This window comes from Cajanus cajan, chromosome 6 (genome assembly GCF_000230855.2).
Source record: "Cajanus cajan strain Asha chromosome 6, NIPB_CcT2T_4, whole genome shotgun sequence".
Taxonomy (NCBI): Eukaryota; Viridiplantae; Streptophyta; class Magnoliopsida; order Fabales; family Fabaceae; genus Cajanus; species Cajanus cajan.
Genome location: NC_138522.1, coordinates 57,990,193 through 58,011,962, shown reverse-complemented (window position 1 = coordinate 58,011,962; position 21,770 = coordinate 57,990,193). Strand labels below are relative to the sequence as shown.

General features: G+C 34.5%; 2 protein-coding genes across 3 annotated transcripts; one reads left to right on the top strand and one right to left on the bottom strand.

The window, feature by feature from the left end:
• Positions 1 to 1,429: 1,429 nt before the first annotated feature.
• On the bottom strand, positions 1,430 to 3,424 carry LOC109796993 (large ribosomal subunit protein eL19y). Its single transcript, XM_020356872.3, has 5 exons — positions 3,265 to 3,424; positions 2,741 to 2,863; positions 1,941 to 2,254; positions 1,753 to 1,811; positions 1,430 to 1,665 (listed from the first exon to the last, which is right to left on the bottom strand). Exons 1-5 carry the CDS (start codon positions 3,374 to 3,376, stop codon positions 1,641 to 1,643), a joined length of 633 nt encoding a protein of 210 aa, XP_020212461.1. The 5' UTR covers positions 3,377 to 3,424; the 3' UTR covers positions 1,430 to 1,640.
• Positions 3,425 to 3,625: 201 nt separating this feature from the next.
• On the top strand, positions 3,626 to 10,893 carry PEX6 (peroxin 6). 2 transcript variants are annotated; one of them, XR_002239687.3, is made up of 17 exons: positions 3,626 to 3,925; positions 4,013 to 4,666; positions 4,748 to 4,991; positions 5,185 to 5,320; positions 5,487 to 5,670; positions 6,310 to 6,501; positions 6,920 to 7,201; positions 7,374 to 7,445; positions 8,289 to 8,375; positions 8,487 to 8,609; positions 8,746 to 8,856; positions 8,942 to 8,980; positions 9,070 to 9,191; positions 9,264 to 9,408; positions 9,653 to 9,733; positions 9,865 to 10,064; positions 10,494 to 10,893. XR_002239687.3 is itself a non-coding variant. In XM_020357263.3 (16 exons), the coding sequence occupies exons 1-16, from the start codon at positions 3,704 to 3,706 to the stop codon at positions 9,952 to 9,954; spliced, it is 2,784 nt and encodes a 927-aa protein (XP_020212852.1). In that variant the 5' UTR covers positions 3,626 to 3,703; the 3' UTR covers positions 9,955 to 10,290. The 2 variants fall into 2 exon arrangements, 1 of the variants encoding a protein (XP_020212852.1); XM_020357263.3 differs by lacking the exon at positions 10,494 to 10,893 and having other exon boundaries at positions 9,865 to 10,290.
• The last annotated feature ends 10,877 nt before the right edge of the window (positions 10,894 to 21,770 follow it).

Genomic DNA, 21,770 nt, shown 5'->3' with positions numbered 1-21,770 from the left:
GTTAATAACTTCAAGGGAAAACACCATGTCGTTTAATCATTCCTAACGGGCCGTTCTAGTTCTAGATGCATTAAGAAAATTTAGCATCAACCTATACATCTACGTGGCATCCACGAAGTTAATAGTTAACTCCGTTTAAATAATTTAGACGAAAATCTGACATTGCACTAATTTAAATTATTAGAGACCAAATTAAAAAAAAAATAAAGTAAGACTAAATTGAAACAAAAAAATATTATAAGCAACCAAATTAGAGTTTTAACCAAAATAAAAATAGGTGAGTTGCTTAAAGTAATAAGGATTTATTGAAAATGTGAGATATTATGAAATATTGAATATAGAATGGAGATGCGTAATTAACCTTCAGTTTCACTTGTGGTTTTACGTGTGTCAAAAGATGCATAGCATATTGTGTAATAAGGGGGTTGTTGGGATTTATGGAGAACCTAACACTTGCTAGCTAATGGGTGGTCCTCGCCTCCTCTGTAGCTTATGACTTGTGAGAGTGCGTGCAGAGTTTCAATCATAGGGTAATAAACAGGCATCGTGTGTTCAGTAGGTACTTCCACCTTCTCAGGTCATTCAAACAACTTCGACACGTGTTCCCATCCTGGTGATTTCTTATTGGACAAGGATAGTGCATTCTAGGAAATAGCAACTGCCTGTAAACCGCCCTTGATCCATTCTACCGTACAAGTTAACTAATGTTTGCAATGTGGCAGAAAACGAGAATGTGACAAATAATCATCACTTCATCTGCAATGGTTTTATTTATTATACCAAAGCATCAGGGGAGTCATTCTTACTTTTATTTCAAAAGTTAAAATTACCCAAAATAATATGTACACCAAAATACAAAATCTCGTATATACAACATAAATGGAGTGTCAAAATACTATTTCAGCTATTCAATTTTATCTTAAAATCTGCACGACTATAAACAAGTTTGGAATTCCTTTAAAAAAAGAAATAAGAAAGTGTAGAATTAAACTTATGCACTTTACGAATTCTTTATAAGTGATGCATTTTACGAAACATACTAAATGTATGTTTCCTAAAATACATCACTCATATTCAACTAACCTAATAAAGCTCAAATATATTTTTAATCTCCAAAACTGTGTTTCTTATTTAAAATTTATTTTTTAAATAACTTTTCCGAGGAAATAAAATGTAAAAACGAAAAAATATCACTTGCAATTCTTTTCCAAGAAAAAGGCAAAACATTTTGTTAGGACAAGGAATTTACTCTATTTAACTTCCCACTATTATACTCAAGATATTAAAATCACTTAACAATTACTATCTTTCACCTCTCTTTTCTTCCCAACTAAACAAAAACAAGGAACTTCTTTTTGCATACGAAGAATGCAAGGGCACATAATTAGAATCCGAGTGGCCCTATAAATAAATGGATAACACAAGCATCTTCACAACAATGTCAATCTTGACACCAAAAAAACAGTAAGCACCAACAAAATATATAATTTGAAGTATGCAAGATATAAAGTTCTTATACATGCAAAACTTACGAAGTCTAAACCAACAAAAAAGAGATTCGTCATAACTACTTTAGCAAATTAAAGATTGTGCCAGCGCTATTAAAGATTCAACATCCTTTGAATTTCAAGATATGCTACTCACTTCTTGGATTTCTTTGGCGCTCTGCATTAAATATATACAATTAGGCCACAATACATAACAAACCAAAAGCTGTAATATAGCATAATAAGCATAAACCGTAATACTCACTGGCCAGACTGTGGTGCTGTGGCTGCTGGGGCACTGGGTACTGGCTTATCAACAGGACCCTAAATATTTTACAGAGAAATTGTGTCAAAACTTTCACTATAAACTTCAGTGAACATACTCTTTGTGCAGCAAATTCCCAATTTTCATAAAATATATTAGTAAACACATTCCCAGACACTGGAACTCACCTGTGCTAAGCGCTCCTCCCTCCGAGCAATTTTCCTTTCCCTGCTAGCCTTGTTCTTTGCACGCTTCGCCTCAAACTGATCAGACAAAGTCTTCTCTCTAGCCTTCTCAGCCTTGGACTTGTGAATGCTCTCCATCAAGACTCTCTTGTTCTTGAAAACATTACCTTTCACCTTCATGTACATATCATGGTACATGTGCTTGTCAATTTTCTTTGATTCCCGGTACTTACGAAGCAACCGTCTGAGCACACGCATCCTTCTCATCCAAAGTATCTTGGTGGGAAGCCTTGCCTCTCTTGTACCCTTACGCTTACCTAATAGTATTTAGGTAAACAATATAATTAGCAAATGATGTTCCTCCCCTTCCCACTCCCCAAAGGACAATAGAGCAATTCACTCTATGGCAACCCAACAATATTCAGTGAGGATAGACCTTAGATGCAGTTACTTAGATACTCTTGGTGTTGTTCTATTAGAGTTTCATGTTGATATATGGCAACAAAAGTTTCTGTTAAAGGTCAACATAGATTACCAAAGTGAAACTCAAATTCTGATGGACGTAAAAATGAATAACACTTAAAAGCAACTAAAAAACTGTAAATAGAGTTTTGTCCATTCAGCGAAATCATTACATTACTCCTTGAAATGATAAGCAGCTAAGTAAAATCTTGTAAATTTGAAATGACCAAGGATGTAACATGACCATGACCATAGGTTCTAATCATGCATTAATGAATTACATCCCAACTCATTTGTTGATATTATTTATCATTAACCAAGTTAAAGTTGGGTATAAATACCATATCCAGAGTGACGACCCTTCCTCTTTGCCTCCTTCATCCTGCGAGCACGTGACCGGGAGTGAATCTTGGTTGGCTTCCTGATGATAAACCCATCCTTAACCAACTTCCTGATGTTTTGCCCTGCAAACATTAACCCACCACACTATGAAACAAGCACTTGTATGTATTGCAAAATATTTAAGGATCATACCACACATTAGATAAAACTCAAATTACCAAAAAACAAAAATAACAATAGTCTCACCAATTGCTCATACAAAAAACAAAACCCAACATTGACACTGCAAACAAAATTCATTCACCAGCCCACTTAAAAACACTTTGAATAACAATCACAAATAAGACAAAAATAAATAAATAAAATCCCATTAAATCAAATGCTACGAGTAATCTAATATTGCAAACAACAATAAGCGTCGGATCCAACACAAGTTCTCGATTCTCAACTCATCAATAAGTAAATAAATTAATATAAAAAAATGTTTACACTGCTAAAAGAATGAAAGAGTGGAAGTGGTTACGAGAATTGGCCATGGAGATTTCGTTGACTTCATTGGGGTCAAGCCAAACCTTTCCTCTTCCGCACTTGAGCACGCTTGCGGCCAGCCGCTTCTGCAGTTTCAGCGACACCATACTTCCCCTACTCTATCTGCAACACTGCAATGGAGACAAAGAAACCCTAATATCATTTTTCTTATCAATATATATAAAGCCCAAACCATCAACATTGGGCTGGGCCTTATCCACACCTACGCCGTTTTGTTTGGCCCAGTACTTACAACAAATATATTTTTTAATATTAGGAAATCAATTTTAAGTAACTATCTCTAATAATTCAATATTAAATGTATTATATATATTTTTTTTTTACAATAAAATTAAATTAAAAGGTATGAACTATGAACTATGAATATGATAGAGGAGGATGAAGAAGCGAAGCAGCAACATTGAGTATTGAAAATGGTGGAAAGAAGAAGAAAGCCTCTGATACTGTGTTCTACAAAACACATAATCAATTCCACTGCCCCAATCTTCCACCATCAATCTTCTCCTAGCTTCCGCATACCCGTAGGAATTCTCCGATTCCCAAACCCAAACACAAACCCCTCTCTCGACCACTCCGCACTCATCGCCCTCTCCACTCGCCTCCTCAAAACCCTCTCCATCGCTTCAGGTTCACCGGTAATTCAACTCAATTTCACCTTCCTTAATATATTATTAGTACTGGTAGTTTGAATTCTGTTGTTATTCACTTTTAATTTTCACTAGGTTCTGATCAAGAATGTCGACACCAACACACAAAAAGTCGCAGTGGCCGTTGCTCTTGATCCACCATGCACCACCAGTACCACTAACATAGACTTAGACGCACCCTCTTCTTCTTCTTCTTCTTCTTCTCCAATAATGCTTGTTTTTCCATCTTGTGATTTCCCTCTTGGTGGTGGCTCTTTGTTAGATGATCAAGTTGCTTATGTATCTCCTCTTTTGGCCTTTAACCTTAACCTGCACGTGGCGTGCTTAAAATCCATTCTTTTCCACGGTCAAGATGCTTTGGCTTCGTATTTCAAACCTCAGGGTAAAAGGGGTGACGAGGATGCTACTAAAAGCAATGTGGATTCTGTCATCAACGTTGAATTGGAACCGCTTGCTCGGCCTCCAAGGTTTGTCTCTCTTCTGAGGGTTTCTTTTGTGAAGATACCAAAATGTGGCATCCTTAAATCCGTTAGAGCAAGTTCACCTGTTGAGTCCCAAGAGCGGCAAGACATGATTGACTTGGCATTGCAAAAGTACTTTGAGGTTGACAGGTATTTGTCAAAAGGAGATGTTTTTGGGATTAGCATAAGTTGGAACTGCAATTCCCCCATTTGCGTCCCTTGCAATCAAGAACTGCTAAATAAAAATGACAACCTTATTTGTTTCAAGGTATTAATAACTCTCTTTTGTTTTTGTAAAACCTTGAGAAACATGTCAGGTTGGTTGTTAGAGTGTAACTTATGTCTTCAGGTTGTAGGTATGGAACCATCAGATGAACCGGTTTTCCGTGTCAACAACACCTTAACTGCTCTCGTGCTAGTAGGGAGCTCTCCATCCGCACTCCCTCCAGATTTGTTAATTGGTGGACCTGAAGGACCTGTGCCTTTGCAAGGGGACACTGTGAAGATCTTGGCTTCGATACTAACACCAACTCTTTGTCCATCTGTACTTTCTTCCAAGTTTAGAGTTTCAGTTCTGTTGTATGGCTTGGCAGGTGTGTTCTATGCTGTCCTGTTTTATCTTCAAAAGGAATCTGTATTTTCTCACATGATTCATAAATTTATTTTGTGATCTGGATCACCATTTGATATCATCAACTTCTGTTCATTTAAAATGTCAAATAAATGGTGGTTTTATAATGCATTGATGGTGCATGTGTTTTTTCCTGAACAACATTAATTATGTAGGTTGTGGGAAAAGGACTGTTGTTAGATATGTTGCTCGTCGACTGGGGCTGCATGTGGTGGAGTATAACTGTCATGATCTAATGGTGTCTGATAGAACATCTGTTGCTTTAGCGCAAGTTTTCAAAACAGCTCAAAGGTTATGTTTCAAATACTAGGAATGACAAGAACACATATTGTGCCATAAACTTTTCTCCTGTTCCTTTCTTGTTTTGGTGTTGATTAAAATGCGCACAAAACTATAGGACAGGAACATACAATTCCATAAGCTTCTAGTCTGCACTTACAGGATGATATTGTTACAGATATGCGCCAGCAATACTTCTTCTTCGTCATTTTGATGTTTTTCAAGATTCACAATCACCTGAGGTTTCAGCACATGATCAAAGAGGAAATGCATCTGAAGTTGCATCAGTTATTAGGAAATTCACTGAGCCAGTCAGTGAACTTGATGATAGTAACTCCCCGGGGAAACCAAATGGTGAATTTGTAAGATCTAACATACTTCAACTTTGCTATTGCTATTACTGTTTTTTGGGCTACAACTTTTTCTACTAACATTTTTTCTGCACATGGAAGATATTGTATCTTATATTGCAAATCAGCTAAAGAAGTAAAGAAAGTTAACAACAAAAGAAATGGAGAAAGAATTCTTCTTTTTATTTGCCAGATCTCTAACAAAGATTTTGGAAATAAAAAGGCAATTTATTTCCTAAAAAATAATCATTACCAAAATATGGCTTAGATAAGTATTTAGAAATAATAACAGTTTCTGTAATAGAAAAGAGAATGTGATGACAAGGACTTGGCTTCTGGGAACTGTGGTAAATTGAGGCAATCACTGTGCTGGAGATACAAGCTTCTAAAATTGACTATTTTTTATATTGAAAAGCTACTATTAAGTGATATGCAACATACTTTGATAAGAATAAGATACATCGTGCAGAAAGTTGCCTGCAATATGCACTCAAACACTGCCACTTTAAGATCAGAATATATATATTTTGTTGTTGGGCTGTTTTGCTAATAATTCATATCAAAACCAGAAAAGCCTCAAAAACCAAAGTTGGCTTTAATTTTTTTAAACAGAATAGCAAAGATATTTACTTTTACGGCATATTGGTGAAGGTGGAGAAAAATGCTGAAAACACAAGTGGGCATCAGGTCCTGTTGATTGCTACTGCTGACAGTTCAGAAGGTCTGCCTTCAACTATCAGACGATGTTTTAGCCATGAAATAAGCATGGGGCCTTTGACTGAAGAACAAAGGGCTGAAATGCTATTTCAGTCACTGCAAAGTGTTTCTGAACTCCTAACTAGTGTAAGTGTTGAATGAATCTTCATCTTGTGTTTATGTTTACTTTTAATTTTTTCTCATTTGGACAAATCGTTGATCAAGTTTCTTGTATCCTTGCCATCAAGTTCTCAAATTAAACAATGAAAAGTGGATGTTTCTTTCAACATTAAATAGCATATATCAAAAAGAAAATAAAAAATGACAAAAAAACTAATTTGTAGAAGAAAAAATCTTAACAAAAAGTTATTTTAAAGTTGAGAATGGGTGTAAGAGGTGGTGCCTTTTGATTAATTTGGAATTCTGATTTTCTTCTCTCTTCTTGACTGAAAATATAACACTAGACTTTTAAGAAAGGGAAAAATTGAGATACCAAATGTGGGAACACGCTGTGTATAATAGTGTAAATATTAACTCTGACTGGTTACATTGTTGCTTCTTGCAGACTGATTTGGAAGCTTTAGTAAAAGAAATAGTTGGACAGACATCTGGTTACATGCCCAGGGATATTTGTGCTTTAATTGCTGATGCTGGTGCCAACTTATTTCCTAGAAACAATGCTAAAGTTGACAAAGATGTGCCTGATGATGCAGATAGTTCTTTTAGTTCCAAGATGGCAGAGGACAATTATGGTAAAGTTTCACCTCAGATTCCTGGGAAAGAAGACTTGTTGAATGCTTTGGAACGATCAAAGAAAAGAAATGCATCAGCATTGGGTACTCCAAAGGTAAATTAAGTGATCAGGCTTTTATGGTGGTTTTTTTGTCTACATTTAAGCAGACAAATTTACTGTTGTTTTGATGCCAAAAAAATGTATATTTAGCATGAAAGATGTGTTATGGGAAAAAAATTGTTCCTTAATGCACAGAAATTTTTAAGTATGGCTTTTTCTTTTGCAGGTTCCAAATGTGAAATGGGAAGATGTTGGTGGGCTTGAAGATGTCAAAAAGTCAATCCTGGATACTGTTCAGGTGGGCTTCTTTTATGATATAACTATATTGGTTGTTACTTTTTCCCCTGATTCGAAAGTACAATTCCACCCTTTTGAGTGTCAGTTTCGATAAATTTCACAGAAAGAACTTATAGAAGGAGGAAAATGAGGAGGTAAAGTGAATAAAACTTCTCCTACAAGTTATAATCATTTTATCCACCTCAACTTCTGAGAAGCTCTCTCATCTAACTTCAAAAGTAAAGGTGCATAAGTTGATTTTAGCTCATGAGAAAAGTTGTATTCATTTCATCTTCTTATTTTTCCCCCCTATAAGTGCTTTTTGCTAACTTTATGTAAAAACTTCTGGTTATGTTTACATGGTCAACATTTTAGAAGATACTTTAGCTTGTCATATATCATAAGCTAACTCAGTCAAATTACATTTTAGGTTAGGTATAACTGTATAAGAATATGGATAAAAAAAAATTAAAAAAAAAAGACAGTGCTTTTGGATAGTCAATATTGAAATTTGAATGCAATTCTCTCCTATGTTCAACATGGAAGCTATCAAGACTGAATTATACTAAAAAGAGATTGAATAGGCTCTTCTCTTTCAACTAGAGCAGGAAGATATGACCCTTCCAAATATAAAAAAATCATGGAGTTTTCCCCTGTAGATTACTGCATATTTTGGCTCTTTCTATTGAATAGCACATAATTCTTGCTTCTCTTTCAGGTCACATTTTTCTTTTTTGAGAAAATTCCCCTGGCATTTTTCGTCTCTATTTTAATACTTATCATACTAAATCATATGTTACCTGGACATACTGTTTATTGTCTGTAATTTTTGAATATTCGATTCATTCTGTATTTCTTATTGTAGTTACCTCTCCTGCATAAAGATCTATTTTCATCAGGATTACGGAAGCGATCTGGTGTTCTTTTGTATGGTCCTCCTGGAACTGGAAAAGTAAGTTGTAATGTACTGGTAAATGACGATGTTCTACCTCATTTCTTTTACTTTTGAGTTAAAAAAAAAATATTTCTAACACCATTTTCTTGCTCTTTAATTTAATAACAGACATTATTAGCAAAAGCTGTTGCTACAGAATGTTCATTGAATTTTCTTAGCGTGAAAGGTCCTGAACTGATCAACATGTACATTGGAGAGTCTGAGAAGAATGTACGAGACATTTTCCAGAAGGTATGATATCATAATAGTATTTTTTTTAATCTAAATAATTTCTCAAGTTGAATTAAATGTGTTTGTGTCTCTTTACTGTGAACTAGACAGTTTTCAGAACAGATTCTGATAAAATGATGTTCAAAATAATTCACAGGCCAGATCAGCACGTCCATGTGTCATCTTCTTTGATGAGCTTGATTCTCTTGCACCAGCTAGGGGTGCTTCTGGAGATTCTGGGGGCGTTATGGACAGAGTGGTTTCTCAGGTGATTTCCTATTCTGAACAAGACCGTGACGTTTGCTGTTTTTTTGTTTCAGTTTCCTAATGTAATATATTCCCCTTGTTATTAGATGCTTGCAGAGATTGACGGCTTAAGTGATTCAACACAGGTTATTTATCTGCTTGAAATATTTATCTTTTAGCAAAACACATCCTATTTTGCTTCTAACAAGTGGTGTTTCTGTTTTTGGCTTAATAGGATCTGTTTATTATAGGTGCAAGTAATAGACCAGATTTGATAGACCCAGCACTTTTGCGCCCTGGTCGATTTGATAAACTGCTATATGTTGGAGTTAACTCTGATGCATCTTACAGGGAGAGGTAAGCAGTCTGCTTTTCCAGCTCTACTTGTGAAATATCTATTTGTGCACCCCTGATCTCTATCTCTCCCAGGGTCCTGAAAGCTCTTACCCGAAAGTTCAAATTGCATGAAGATGTCTCACTTTACTCCATAGCAAAAAAATGTCCACCAAACTTTACTGGTGCAGACATGTATGCCTTGTGTGCAGATGCTTGGTTCCATGCTGCAAAGCGCAAAGTAAGTTCAACCTTGGTCACTGGACTCGTGACTAATTTGCATGCATTTTGTTTGATATTAAATGACTTCTGATATCTGAAATGATAGTGGACTGCCGATTTATAGAGGAAATGGCAGCCTGTATTTACTATCACAAGCAATGCCAGCATTAAGATTTCAGAAACCTTAATGTTCTACAAATCTATGCATAAACTATTATGCGATTAGATTTTAGAGGCTAATTAATCTCACTACTTCGTTCTAGGTTTCAAGTGCAAACCCAGAGTCTTCCAGCCAAGATAATGAAGCAGATTCAGTTCTTGTTGAATACAATGATTTTGTCCAGGTAACTTGCAATTTTTCTTGATAAATCTGGTTCTGTGTGGATCAAACTCATAACACTTATCCATGAATTGCTTTCCCAGCTGTTTCTGGTATCTATCTATTTATGTGAGTGGCATTTCCTGGATTTTTCAGGTCTTAGAAGAGCTGTCGCCTTCCCTCTCCATTGCTGAGCTTAAGAAGTACGAGCAACTGAGAGATCAGTTTGAAGGCACCTCTAAATGAATTTTGTTGCTGCTGCTTTGAGAAGACTATAAAACAAATATGCACCAAATATGAATATTAGCCACATTAGGATTCCAACCACGGACCAGGGACGGCCCGCATCTAGCAAAGTGAGCACCTCACCATAGCCTAGCATAGTAACTAACCTCTTTATTATTTAAAAAAAAATAATGATGATACATGATATTTATTTTAATTTAAAATAAACTTTAATTAGAATGTATTGATAGCTTAAAGGATTTTTTACATTGTTATTCAATCATATATCGACAAGTATGGTAAGTTATTAACTTTTGTAATAATTATTTTAAAAGTCATATTTATTATGCTTTCTAATTGACTTTGTAATATTTAATTTAAAAGTCATTATTAATGCTTTCTAATTGATTGAGAGTTCAAAATAGGAAAAGTGTATGAAAATTACCTTCTTGAAATATCAGCATAAAATCATTCTAAAACTTACGTATCAAAATATAAAAAATAGAAAAGCAGTTTGCATGAATTTTGGGGTCTTACTAACTAGTGCTCTTATGATACAGGCTATGGAATCGATATGTAGAAAGTTTATACCAAAAATTACAATAAAGAGATACAAGAGAATATACGTATACATTTTTCGATAAAAGTTTTCTACTTTTGATTTTTAACTGACCTTATTGTAATTGATAATAGATATAATAGAATTGAGATTAGTATCTCCATAATTTAGGAAGAGAAAGTGAATCCTATTTACAAGCTAAAAGAATGTTACAGGAGACATTATTTAATTTTATTTTAGCATCTCCTCTTCTCCCCTAGTTTTAAAGGAGTAACTGGTGCTGCTCCTTCTCTTCTCACTCATTGCTATAACTCATCCCCCTCTCATTTTCTCATACATCATTACGTCACTTTCTCTTCCTTTTTCTTTTGCCCCGCTGTCGTTTCATTTTCAATCGCTAACGACCCTGCGTTTCTTATCTAAGCTTTTCCAAACATAATACTCTCTCCGTTTTTTTTCATAGTCGTTTAAGGTTTTGCACGGGAATTAAGAAAATCATTGATATTTTAGTTTTCAAAAATATTTATTACTTACTTTCCTATTTTACCATTTTTTTTGCATTTTTTAGACTGTTGAACTACTCCATTAAATAGTTGTCCTTTTTTTTGTTTTTTTATAGTATTTTGTTGGGAACATATTGCTCTTATAAATGCACATTAACTTTATATGAGTAGTTAGAGAAAAATTAGGTAGACATTAAAAATAAATACACACATTGTTAAGGAAACATGTATTAATTATCAAGGGTAAAAATGGAAGAAAAAAATTAATAACTCATTGATTTTAGTAATATGACAATGAAAAAAAAACAACAAACTCTGACAAACCGACTATGAAAAAAAAACGGAGGGAGTAATAAAGGTAAATTACACTGCCCTTTTCTGCTAGCATTTATGGCAATTCCTACGAGGCTTCTAATTGTTATTTTTCATAATATTACAATGAAAAGAAAATTCAAGAAACACTTTTTTTCTCAAAAAAAAAAATATGGAATGATTTAATTCAATATGCAGGAATACTTAAATAACAGTGTAAGTCATTACCTAAATGACAGTGTAAGCAGTCATTGGGGGTCAATGCATAGTTTACAAATTACACTAGATTTTACTCTTCTTAATAACTAATATACTATTTTCAAACTTAATGACTAATTGCTATTGTTTTTTCAAAACTTAGTAAAAGTTCTAACCTTTGTATTCTAATCTTCTTGATTAAGTTTTTTTTTTCAAAATTAAAAGCATTAACAAAAGTTTTTTAAAATAAGTTAACATTCCAAAATATTAAATTATATCAAAATATTATAAGAATTACAGGAAGAAGTCATTAAATAGCTAAGAGGTATTGTTAGAAGTTAGAACTATTCTGTTGATCGTAGGTTTTCTACTTCTTAGATCGGATATACATAATCCGGTAGGCGTTTAGTAAAAATAAATAAATAATAAATAAAAAGATATATATATATATATATATATATATATAAAACACACAATTTGGTAAGCTCTACTTTCCTTTTATGAATTTTACTTATAATTTTGTGGTTACCAACAAATATCGATTAACAATAAAGAGCACATGCCAAAAAAAAATGTAATTAACCGTCACAAACTCAGAACTAGTTCCACTCAACTGAACCGTATTTGGTTGGGCTTATACAAAACATGCACTGAGTCTGAGGCAATTGCATTTATTAGACGATCATGCTCAGTGCATTATGAGTCCCACAAATTACAAATGGCAAAATTGGCAATCAATGAATTACGAAAGGACAAAATCTAGTTCACATTTCTTAAATTTTCCACATTAACTCTTTACAATCAATTGATGCCCCATGGACTTTTATATGTTGCAAAACTAAAACTTTATATGGATATTTACGTATTATCATTACATTTGTCCTTTACTAAAATGCTAGATAAATACCTATAATAATGTAGACAAGGATCTCATAAATATAAATATCTTTGTTAACAGAGACTACCATTTTCAAAATTTTGAAAAATTGATAGTTTTAAGTATTGCAAATTATAAAGTACTCCCTCTATTTTATAATAACAATATTTTTAATATTTGATCCATCATAATGTTCTCATTTTTAATATAATATTAAATATATTTTTTAACTTAAATTATTTAATTACTATAATTAAAAGTGATGTATTTATTGAGAGGATTGATTATTTTAATAAAATTGTATAAAAAATAATATATTTATTATTGTTTTTAATCTGTATATAAAGATCTTAAAATGCAGTCATTATAGAATGAAGGAGGAATAAGTGACACTATTTTATTGAATCTCTACCTTATTATTTAGTTACACTAGTACAAGCTTAGAAAGTATTGGATGAAAATTTTTAAACATTATTATGGTATAGAAAAATTTTGCTAATTTTAAATAATTATATGTGAATGAAATGACTTGTAATTTTATTTTATAATTTTTTTTATTGTCAAGATTTTGCTGCTTAGATTCTTAATAAGTTTATTTTATAAAATTTGAAAGAACTTATAAATTTTAGCAACATTTAAAATTATGAGTCAATAAAAAAATAAAATAAAAATGGTAAGATTTGGATAAAAAAAAATTAATACAATTTTTTAATGTCTACCTTAACACACAAAATCTCAATAATTTGAATGAAATTGATAGTTAAGTGTGATATGTATAAATTTTACCAAAAAATACACAATTAATGTGTATATTTGGAAAGATCATTTTCCCAACTTACAGTTGTTTTCTTGCAAAAAAAAAAATGTTTGTAAAATTAGCAAATTGTTTGAAAAATTAGTTGAAATTTATAAACAGTTTTTTGCTTACATTTTATGAATAAATTTATTATTATTTTTCACAATTTTTTAAGTTGATTTATTAAATAAAGTTGATTTTTTTGTTATATAAAAAAATAAATATCTCAAAATCATTTTTTCAACAAACATAAACAAAAATCTATTCAATTATAATTATTGTTCATATAATCGATTGTCGAAATAATTTAATTTTGACAGATTTTCCAAAAACAAAAAAATTAACTTACACAAGAATTCAAAAAAAAAATAGTAACTTGTTTAATATCATAAAACTTTTTATAAATGGTAAAAAGTCTTAGTTAAATACCATTAAGGAGTTTTCTTATTTATAAAAAAAATCTTTTAAAATTTTAATTCAAAGCACCTTAATTTGAAATAGCCAACTATATTTTCTTACTCTGATTTTATAGTGTGCAATATATGGTTGACAGCATAAGCCAAAAGAAGAAGAAAAATGCTTGAGAATTGGAGATGCACGTGTCACATTAAAGTTAGGGTTTACTATATGAAGTTGGGTTTGTTAATTGATATCCATTATTCTTCCTCAAATTGTAGGCAATTGGAATGGCATATTCTGGCCATATGCTTGGAATGGGCACTGTATATTCCAATGCTGTAAATGATGTAAATGATGGATATGGTTTCCATCGCTTTCAACAACAAAACAAAACCATGAATGATTACCCCACTCACGTCATAAATATTCTTGCTCTGCCTCCTTTTTCTTATTTTTATAGTCAACGCGGCTAACATCAACTTTATCCATTTCTTTTCTTCCTTCCATTTTCAATCTTCTAACTTTTTCCTTTTCTTATATACATATATATGTTCTAAAGAAAAGGCTCTTGTAACTGATAAGTAGTTAGTCTTGCTAATATTTAATTCATTTTTTTTAATTAAAGTAAGATACGGAGCTTATTGTATATTTTGAGTCAATATTTTAAAAGGGTTTACATATTTGTTAATTTTAGTTTTAGAAAAATATTTTGATTTTTATTAGAGAAATATTTTTTAATTTATTTTATTTTATTAACTTTATCTTTTACATTGAGTCTCTTTTATCTTATCCTCTTAAGCTGTTAACTTGGTCTCAAGTAATTTTTTAGAAACAAATTTCATTATCGTAAATATGACATTTTAAAAGGTTTTAAAGAGTACAATCTACATATCCTTAAATTTATTTTCCTTCTTCTGAGTTCTTGGGTTATTCTCACTAAAAACACTTGCTTATTTTACTTTTTTTTATCCCAGTTACTATTAAAAATGATCTGTTATATTCTAAAGGAGTTACATATTACATTAATAAGTTCTTAAAAACAGTGTTATCATACATCTCAAGTTATTTACTCTTATGATTATAAGTTTCAAATTATAAGGTGGATCGTGAATATGGACTATAATGTATAGATAAAATTTGAATTTTATAAATAGAAAAAAACATAATCAAGGAAGATTTCACTTAAAGTAATAATATTTCATACCAATAATGTGATTATAAAAAAAATATGATCTTGTGTAATGAATACAATAACTACGAGAAACTACCTCGAAATTATAATGAAGAGTTGTCAATGTGCATTGTATTTTTTAATATTATTAGAAACAACAAAGTTATTGTAAATTTAAAATAAAATATAATACAAATACTTACTCATTCAAATAAACGGCAATTAAGTTGATGAAACCATAATAAAAAGCATTTGCATCTTCACAAAGACGCAATGAAGATACCAATAATTGTGAAAACAAATACAATGTTACAATTGTGTAATTGAATATATTGAAATAAGAACCATTACAAATAATATTCACCTAATTCATAATTGCATCATTGATATGGAAAGAAGGTCATCACCAAAAACAATGTTCATGACATCATGTTGACATATAAAGAAAGGGAGTAGACACATTCCTGCTGATAGCCTTGAGAGACATAGTTATCTCTATGTCATGTTTCTTAAGATCAATTGTTGTCAAAGTCAATTGATAAACAAGAGAAAGCTCAGAAAGTGTTGCACATGTAGCAACAACAACTTTCATCTTTCAAGAATCAACGTAAACATCATATAATGTAAATAATTAAGTTAGTAAAACACAATTAATTAATGACATCATTAAAATGCGACAAATTGAAATATTAATTACCTTAGGTGTGTGGATCCTAGTTAGCATACTTAGCCATAAAATAAAGGTATCAAAGATCTACCCCTCACTATCTGAACCTTTGCAATGGACACAAGAACTTGAGTGTTGTGCTCTCTAACGTCAAAAACCTCCACTAGTAACATATCATCTAGAATCACCTAGTGGTGGATGGTTGATCCCAACATGTACACCTTACTTATGGTCACCAACTGTTATGGGGTGTCATCAATGTATATTTGCACCTCTGGTGGTGTTGCATCAATTACATCCTCCTTATCACCCTATAAGTATTCAAAATTACAATAATCATAAGTTAAATATTATAGAGGATCAAAATTACAATTTAGCCTATATACCATTACAAGCTAAAAAAGTCATATAACTCCTATAAATATTAAAAAACATTTTCATTTATTGTTACAATCATATTTAATAACAAAATTTCAAAAACCATTTTCATTTATCATTATAGTCGCATTTAATTACAAAATTTAAGGTATTCTTCAAATCTTCGAAAACAAGAATTTTCAAATTAAAAAAAAAATACCTTTCATTTCCCCAATTCCTTTAAGTTGGCGACTTAGGTTTCCTTGTCTTCAATGATGCATGCTTGAGAAAAATTCTCCCTTCGCCAAAGAGAAACTTGTCTATTATCTTTTATTTGTTGCATGTATGTAAAAATCTTTTATTTTATTTTTCTACAATAGTAAAGTTGAACTATTTCATTAGTAACTAGCTAGTTGATCATATAATAAGGTATATGATGATAAAACATGGGACAAACATTATTAATAACCACTCCTGCAAGGCAACGAGCCACTGTATTTGTTTGTCTCCCATCAAACTCAACTCTAAAGTTTGGAAACATAAATAAAATACTTCTCCAATATGTAAGAATAGAGCTAATATCAGATAAATCATGTTGGACACCTTTGATATTGTCCACAACTAACTAATTAACTTATAGTCCATTTCAAAAATTACGTGCGCCATTCCTAAATTAACAGCCCAATGCAAAGTATGAAGTAAGCCTAAAGCCTTCCTTCCATCACCTTTAAACACAACATCAATGTTGCATATTTCACAAAACCATGATCAGGCAGAATATACACCTTTGTGATGTGAAAACAGTGGCTAAAATGAGTTATGTCTTCCACCATTTTGCCTTAATCTATTCCTTGAGGAACACTTTGCTTTGCCAACAACTTGTCAAACATTGATAGCCTTATTACCCTCCCAAAGCTTTTCATTTTGACTCCTCCAAATGCTTCAACAGATCATGCATGCCAAATAAACCTTTCTTCAAAGATTCCAATTTCTATATAATTTTAAACAAATGTTTGCAAAAGAGTGATATTTTGTTCCATCGGTAAATTAATTGTATTTCCACATATGAGCAACCTACCTGCAAGCAATCTTGATTCCTAGCACATGCTAATAACACATACGACGAGTTTTCTAGCTGAGGTCATTTAGAAATATATATGATATTTTAGATATTAAAATGTTTTGATGAACTAAATAATGATTACTATTATGTTTAGATGTATTGGGTTGAATTCTTTTTTAAAGTGAGTTAGAAATCTCAACTCACACAATCTTAGGCCAACTTTTTATAGTTTTTTTAATTACAACAAGTAAATTCAACTCAAATCACACATTTAACGTAAAAATTTGTTCTTTGACATTGACTTTTTTGACCTATACTAAATGATAGCGATTTTTTGTAGACTATAAAGATACTACTAAATTTCCATTATTTGAACAGATTCATGTATAGGCACGTGTATAATAAATCACAATTATAGCGTGAAAAAAACATCTTTTCTCTAGAATTGTACTTTTTTTATGAATAGGAAAGAAACTCTAGAATTGTATTTAATCAATTACTATTTCACTAATTTATTTGTTTCACTTGAGCTAACAATCAATTCAATAGTAATCAATAGGACAGTAAGTAAATTGTCAATCATCAAATTAAAGAAATATTTTTTTTATTTATATTTTCTTGGAATAAGAAAAGGAATTGTTAGATGTTTGATATATTACTATCCTTTTTTATCCAAATTTGCATATTTTATTAAAAAATCCATTATATCTACTCCTAATTCCAATTCCTTGATGCATGTAAATTAAAAAGAATAATATGATTTGATTATAAAAAATCAATCCTAAGAAGCATATGGTCAAACATTCTCTTCTGGTCTTAAATCTACTTTATTTCAAAGTTAAAAATTTGGGCCCTGGGTTTTAAGTCAAAGGTAATTGATAATTTAAACTTTTTCAATTAAATTATTTTTCTTTTTATGTTTTATTTATTTAAAAGGCATATTCTATTTTTAAGAGTTTTTCTAAATACTACAATAAAATAGGTTTTTAGTGGCATTTAATATAGCTTTTAGTGGTAATAAAAATTATTACAAAATCTTTTACCAGCATTTTCACATTAGCTATTGTATGCAGTGTTGCTAAAATATTTAGCGGCAGTTATTCTGAATGCCGGTAAAAACTCTTATAATGATCGGAAAAAAGTGTATAACTTTTTGTGAGATTTTTTTACTTTCTAGTCGATGTGGGACTTTGTAAGATGAGTACAAATACTCTCTAATTACCTTAATTTTAGTCGATATGAGACTTGTAAGATGAGGTTGTATTCTTTTTTTTTGGTAAAGTAGGAAAACTAAACAAAGCACACAGCTCAAGACATAGAGTCTCTCCCTAACGGAAACAAAACAAAATCTGGAGGACTCCTCCAAAATACATTGGAACCTAGGTTCCTTACACCCCAACTAGCAAGCGTATGAGCTACTGAGTTTATTTCTCTAGGGATATGACTTACGTAAACTACCCAATCCCTGGCTAGCCATCGCTGAACACGCCGAATAACATCATAGTGCTTGTGCAGATAATCCCTATCCGTTGGCCGATCTTGAAACAACTTAACAGCTCCCAGGCAGTCACATTCGCAGTTCACCTTCCGAAACCCACCTTTCCAACAAATCGAGAGACCCTCCTCCAGAGCCAACAACTCAGCACGTAACGCATCACCAGTTAAGGCGCTTCGCGAAAAGCCCCCCCGCCACATACCTGCCCAATCACGAATAGCTCCACCCATCCCCATAGCAGAAGTCTCACTCAACCAACTCCCGTCTGTGTTTAACTTGACCCATGGGTGCTCCGGAGGCCTCCAAAGGGCTTGCTCCACCCATAAACGCCTCTTAGCGTTATACACACTGTTCTCTACCATAGATAGTATCATCTTCCGACGGACCGCCGAGATTTGCCAAAGCTCATCATTAAACACCATGTTATTCCTAAAACGCCAAATCCACCACAATATGATGGATATCGGAATAGCATCCTTGTGCAAGACAATCCCCTTTATCCACTGAAAACAATCCATTATAGAGAAGGACCACCCCACACTGCATCCGCCAGCCGTGAGCACCTCTCGCGAATATAGGCAATCCCGAAGAGCGTGTAGAATGGTCTCATGAGGGCACGAGCAACGCGAGCATGCACCTGACTCGGCCAACCTCCTATCTGCCCGAACCTGATTCGTTGGGAGGGCTGAGTGAAGGCATTGCCACAGAAAGAACTTAATCTTCTCAGGGATCCTTATCCTCCAAAGCTTCTTCCAAACTGCATCCCCCTCCGCTTCCAACCCTGGGGTTAGAAAACGATATCCAGATGCCGCTGTATAGCAACCTGAGATATCACTTCCCCACACAAAGTGATCTAACCCCAAAGGGGATTGGACAACACTCAACTGTTGGACCGAGTTTATCAGTTCGGTCGGAAGAACCGTATACAAGGCATTGAAACGCCACTCTCCACTACTCCAGCAGTCGGCAACCGTTTTGGTAGTGTCCGCAATGTGAACAAAAGGGACTTTCCCACACCAAAGCCCATTACCTGACCAATCCGTGTACCAAAGTGATGAGGCGCCCGAACCAAGATGAGGCTGGAATCCCTCACGGAGTGAAGGCAGGGCCTTCATAATACTCGACCAGATTGGAGAAGCACCCCGTTTATTTTGAGCACACAGGATAGAGTCTCCATGTAGATAGAGGCTGCTGAGAAGTTGAACCCAAGGCTTCTGCGGGGCCGAAAGCAGATCCCAAACTAACTTCCCAAGAAGTGATACATTCACCCTGCGCGCCTCCCTAACCCCTAGGCCACCTGACTCTTTAGGTTGAGTAACAACATCCCAACTCACTGGGGACCAAAATCGTGTATTATCCGCCGTTGCCCAGAGCATACGACGGCAAGCCTGATCAATTCTATTACACACTGCTTGAGGAAGCCACAATGACTGCATGATATAAATGGGAATAGAGGAGATGGTAGACTTCACCAGACACAGCTTCCCTGCGTTATTGAGGAGCTTGGACTTCCAAGCCGCGAGTCTGCCCTGGATCTTATCCATCACATCAGAAAAATCTGCGCACTTCGGCTGACCATGCGTCATGGGGACACCCAAATAACTCCCGATCCGAGCCGTATGACTAATCCCTAGCAGTCCCTCCAACGAATCAATCCTCCTCTGAGAAACCCTTATAGAGCTCACAAACTTAGACTTAGTCAGATTAACTCTCAAGCCTGATGAGCGCGAAAACTCCTCCAAGGTTGACGCCACCAAACAAGCTTGGTCCTCGGAAGCTTGACCGAACAATAAAATGTCATCCGCAAAGAGAAGGTGTGAAAGCGGTAGCCCCCCAGGCGATAGCTGAATCGGTTTCCACCGACCCTCCTGGAGCAACTCAGATATCCTAAGGGCTAGCCGCTCCATGCAGAAAACAAACAGGTATGGAGATAATGGGTCTCCCTGCCGCAGGCCACGAGACGGAACAAAGGACGGTAAGGAACCTCCATTCCAAAGTAGTGAGATGAACGAGTTCTTCAATCCCCACATGATGAGTTGAATTATGATCGTAGGGAAACCAAACTGCACCATCGTAGACTCCAAGAACTCCCACCTGACCCTGTCATATGCTTTCTCAAGGTCAATTTTCAAGGCCAAGGAACCCCCACCTGAGCCGTCTTTCCGAACAAAATGGAAAGCTTCCTGAGCAATGATACTGTGGTCACGAGTCCCCCTCCCAGGGATAAAACTACCCTGGAAAGGACCAATGACGCCTTGCAAGAAAGGTCTAAGACGAGCCACAATGACTTTGGAAATAACCTTCCAGGCGACGTTGCATAAACTTATAGGACGAAAATCTTTGAGACTAACCGGATGACTTATCTTAGGAATTAACACCATTTGTGTCTCCACGAGCGATGTGTCCGAGAACCCCAACCGAAAGGCGTCCTTCACTGTATGCCATAGTTCATCCCCCACTACAGGCCAATACTGTTTGAAAAAAAACGGTTGAAATCCATCCGGCCCTGGTGCCTTGAACGACTTCATGCTCATCACCGCCCGACGAACCTCCTCTTTCGTGACTGGGGCAGTTAAGGCAGACTGGGCCTCAGCTCCCAAGCCAGGTGGAGTTCCAGTAAGCATATCTAGAGGCCCTTGCTCGTTATCACCCGAGAAAAGCTCCTTATAGAATCTGACTGCCTCCGTTTTCATGACTGCCGGATCCGTATGCCAAGACCCATCTGGTAAAAACAACCCTTGTATCTTATTCCTCCGTCTTCTCGCGAGTGTTTGAGCATGGAAGAAAGACGTATTACGGTCCCCAAACTTCACCCACTTCTCTCTAGATTTCTGAAACCATAGGTACTCCTCCTGAAGACAAGTTTCATCCAACTCCGCTTGTATAGTTTTCTCTAAGCGTGCTAGGCTCTCTGAATCGCCTAACTCAAGTTGTAATTGTACCCCTTTAAGACGTCGTTGGAGCGCCTTCTTCCTGGTAAGTATATTCCCAAACACTTCCCTGTTGAACTTTGTAGCATCTTCTCGAACAGCTCGTAACCCATTAGCAAGGGTCGGCGTACTTCGACACCACGCCTCTCTAACAATTCGCTCAAAATCTCTATGGGTGGCCCACGCAGCTTGAAACCGAAAAGGTCGATCCTGAGACTTGTCCCTTGAGCCGTCACGTCTCAATAAAAGAGGGCAATGATCAGAGTAGACCCTACACAGGTTCTCAACGTATGCTTCCGGAAACATTGCTTGCCACGCAACATTGCACACTGCTCGGTCTAAACGCTTTGCCAGCACAGACCCACGATGATTTCGGTACCACGTAAAGCGAAGGCCCTTAGCCCCCATGTCGAGTAGATTGCAATCATTCAAAACCTCTAGAAACTGCGATGCCCTTGCCATCGAGAAACGGCCACCCCTACACTCCGTTGACAGCATAACTTCGTTGAA

Excerpts from the sequence above, each read along its gene's own strand:
- LOC109796993 (XM_020356872.3), bottom strand. The coding sequence starts at position 3,376 with ATGGTGTCGCTGAAACTGCAGAAGCGGCTGGCCGCAAGCGTGCTCAAG. Across the intron at positions 2,255-2,740 it reads GGGTCGTCACTCTGGATATG|GTAAGCGTAAGGGTACAAGA; the intron begins GTATTTATACCC and ends AAATACTATTAG. Across the intron at positions 1,812-1,940 it reads GGGAGGAGCGCTTAGCACAG|GGTCCTGTTGATAAGCCAGT; the intron begins GTGAGTTCCAGT and ends TAAAATATTTAG.
- PEX6 (XM_020357263.3), top strand. The coding sequence starts at position 3,704 with ATGGTGGAAAGAAGAAGAAAGCCTCTGATACTGTGTTCTACAAAACAC. Across the intron at positions 7,202-7,373 it reads CAGCATTGGGTACTCCAAAG|GTTCCAAATGTGAAATGGGA; the intron begins GTAAATTAAGTG and ends TTTCTTTTGCAG. Across the intron at positions 9,192-9,263 it reads GATGCATCTTACAGGGAGAG|GGTCCTGAAAGCTCTTACCC; the intron begins GTAAGCAGTCTG and ends TATCTCTCCCAG.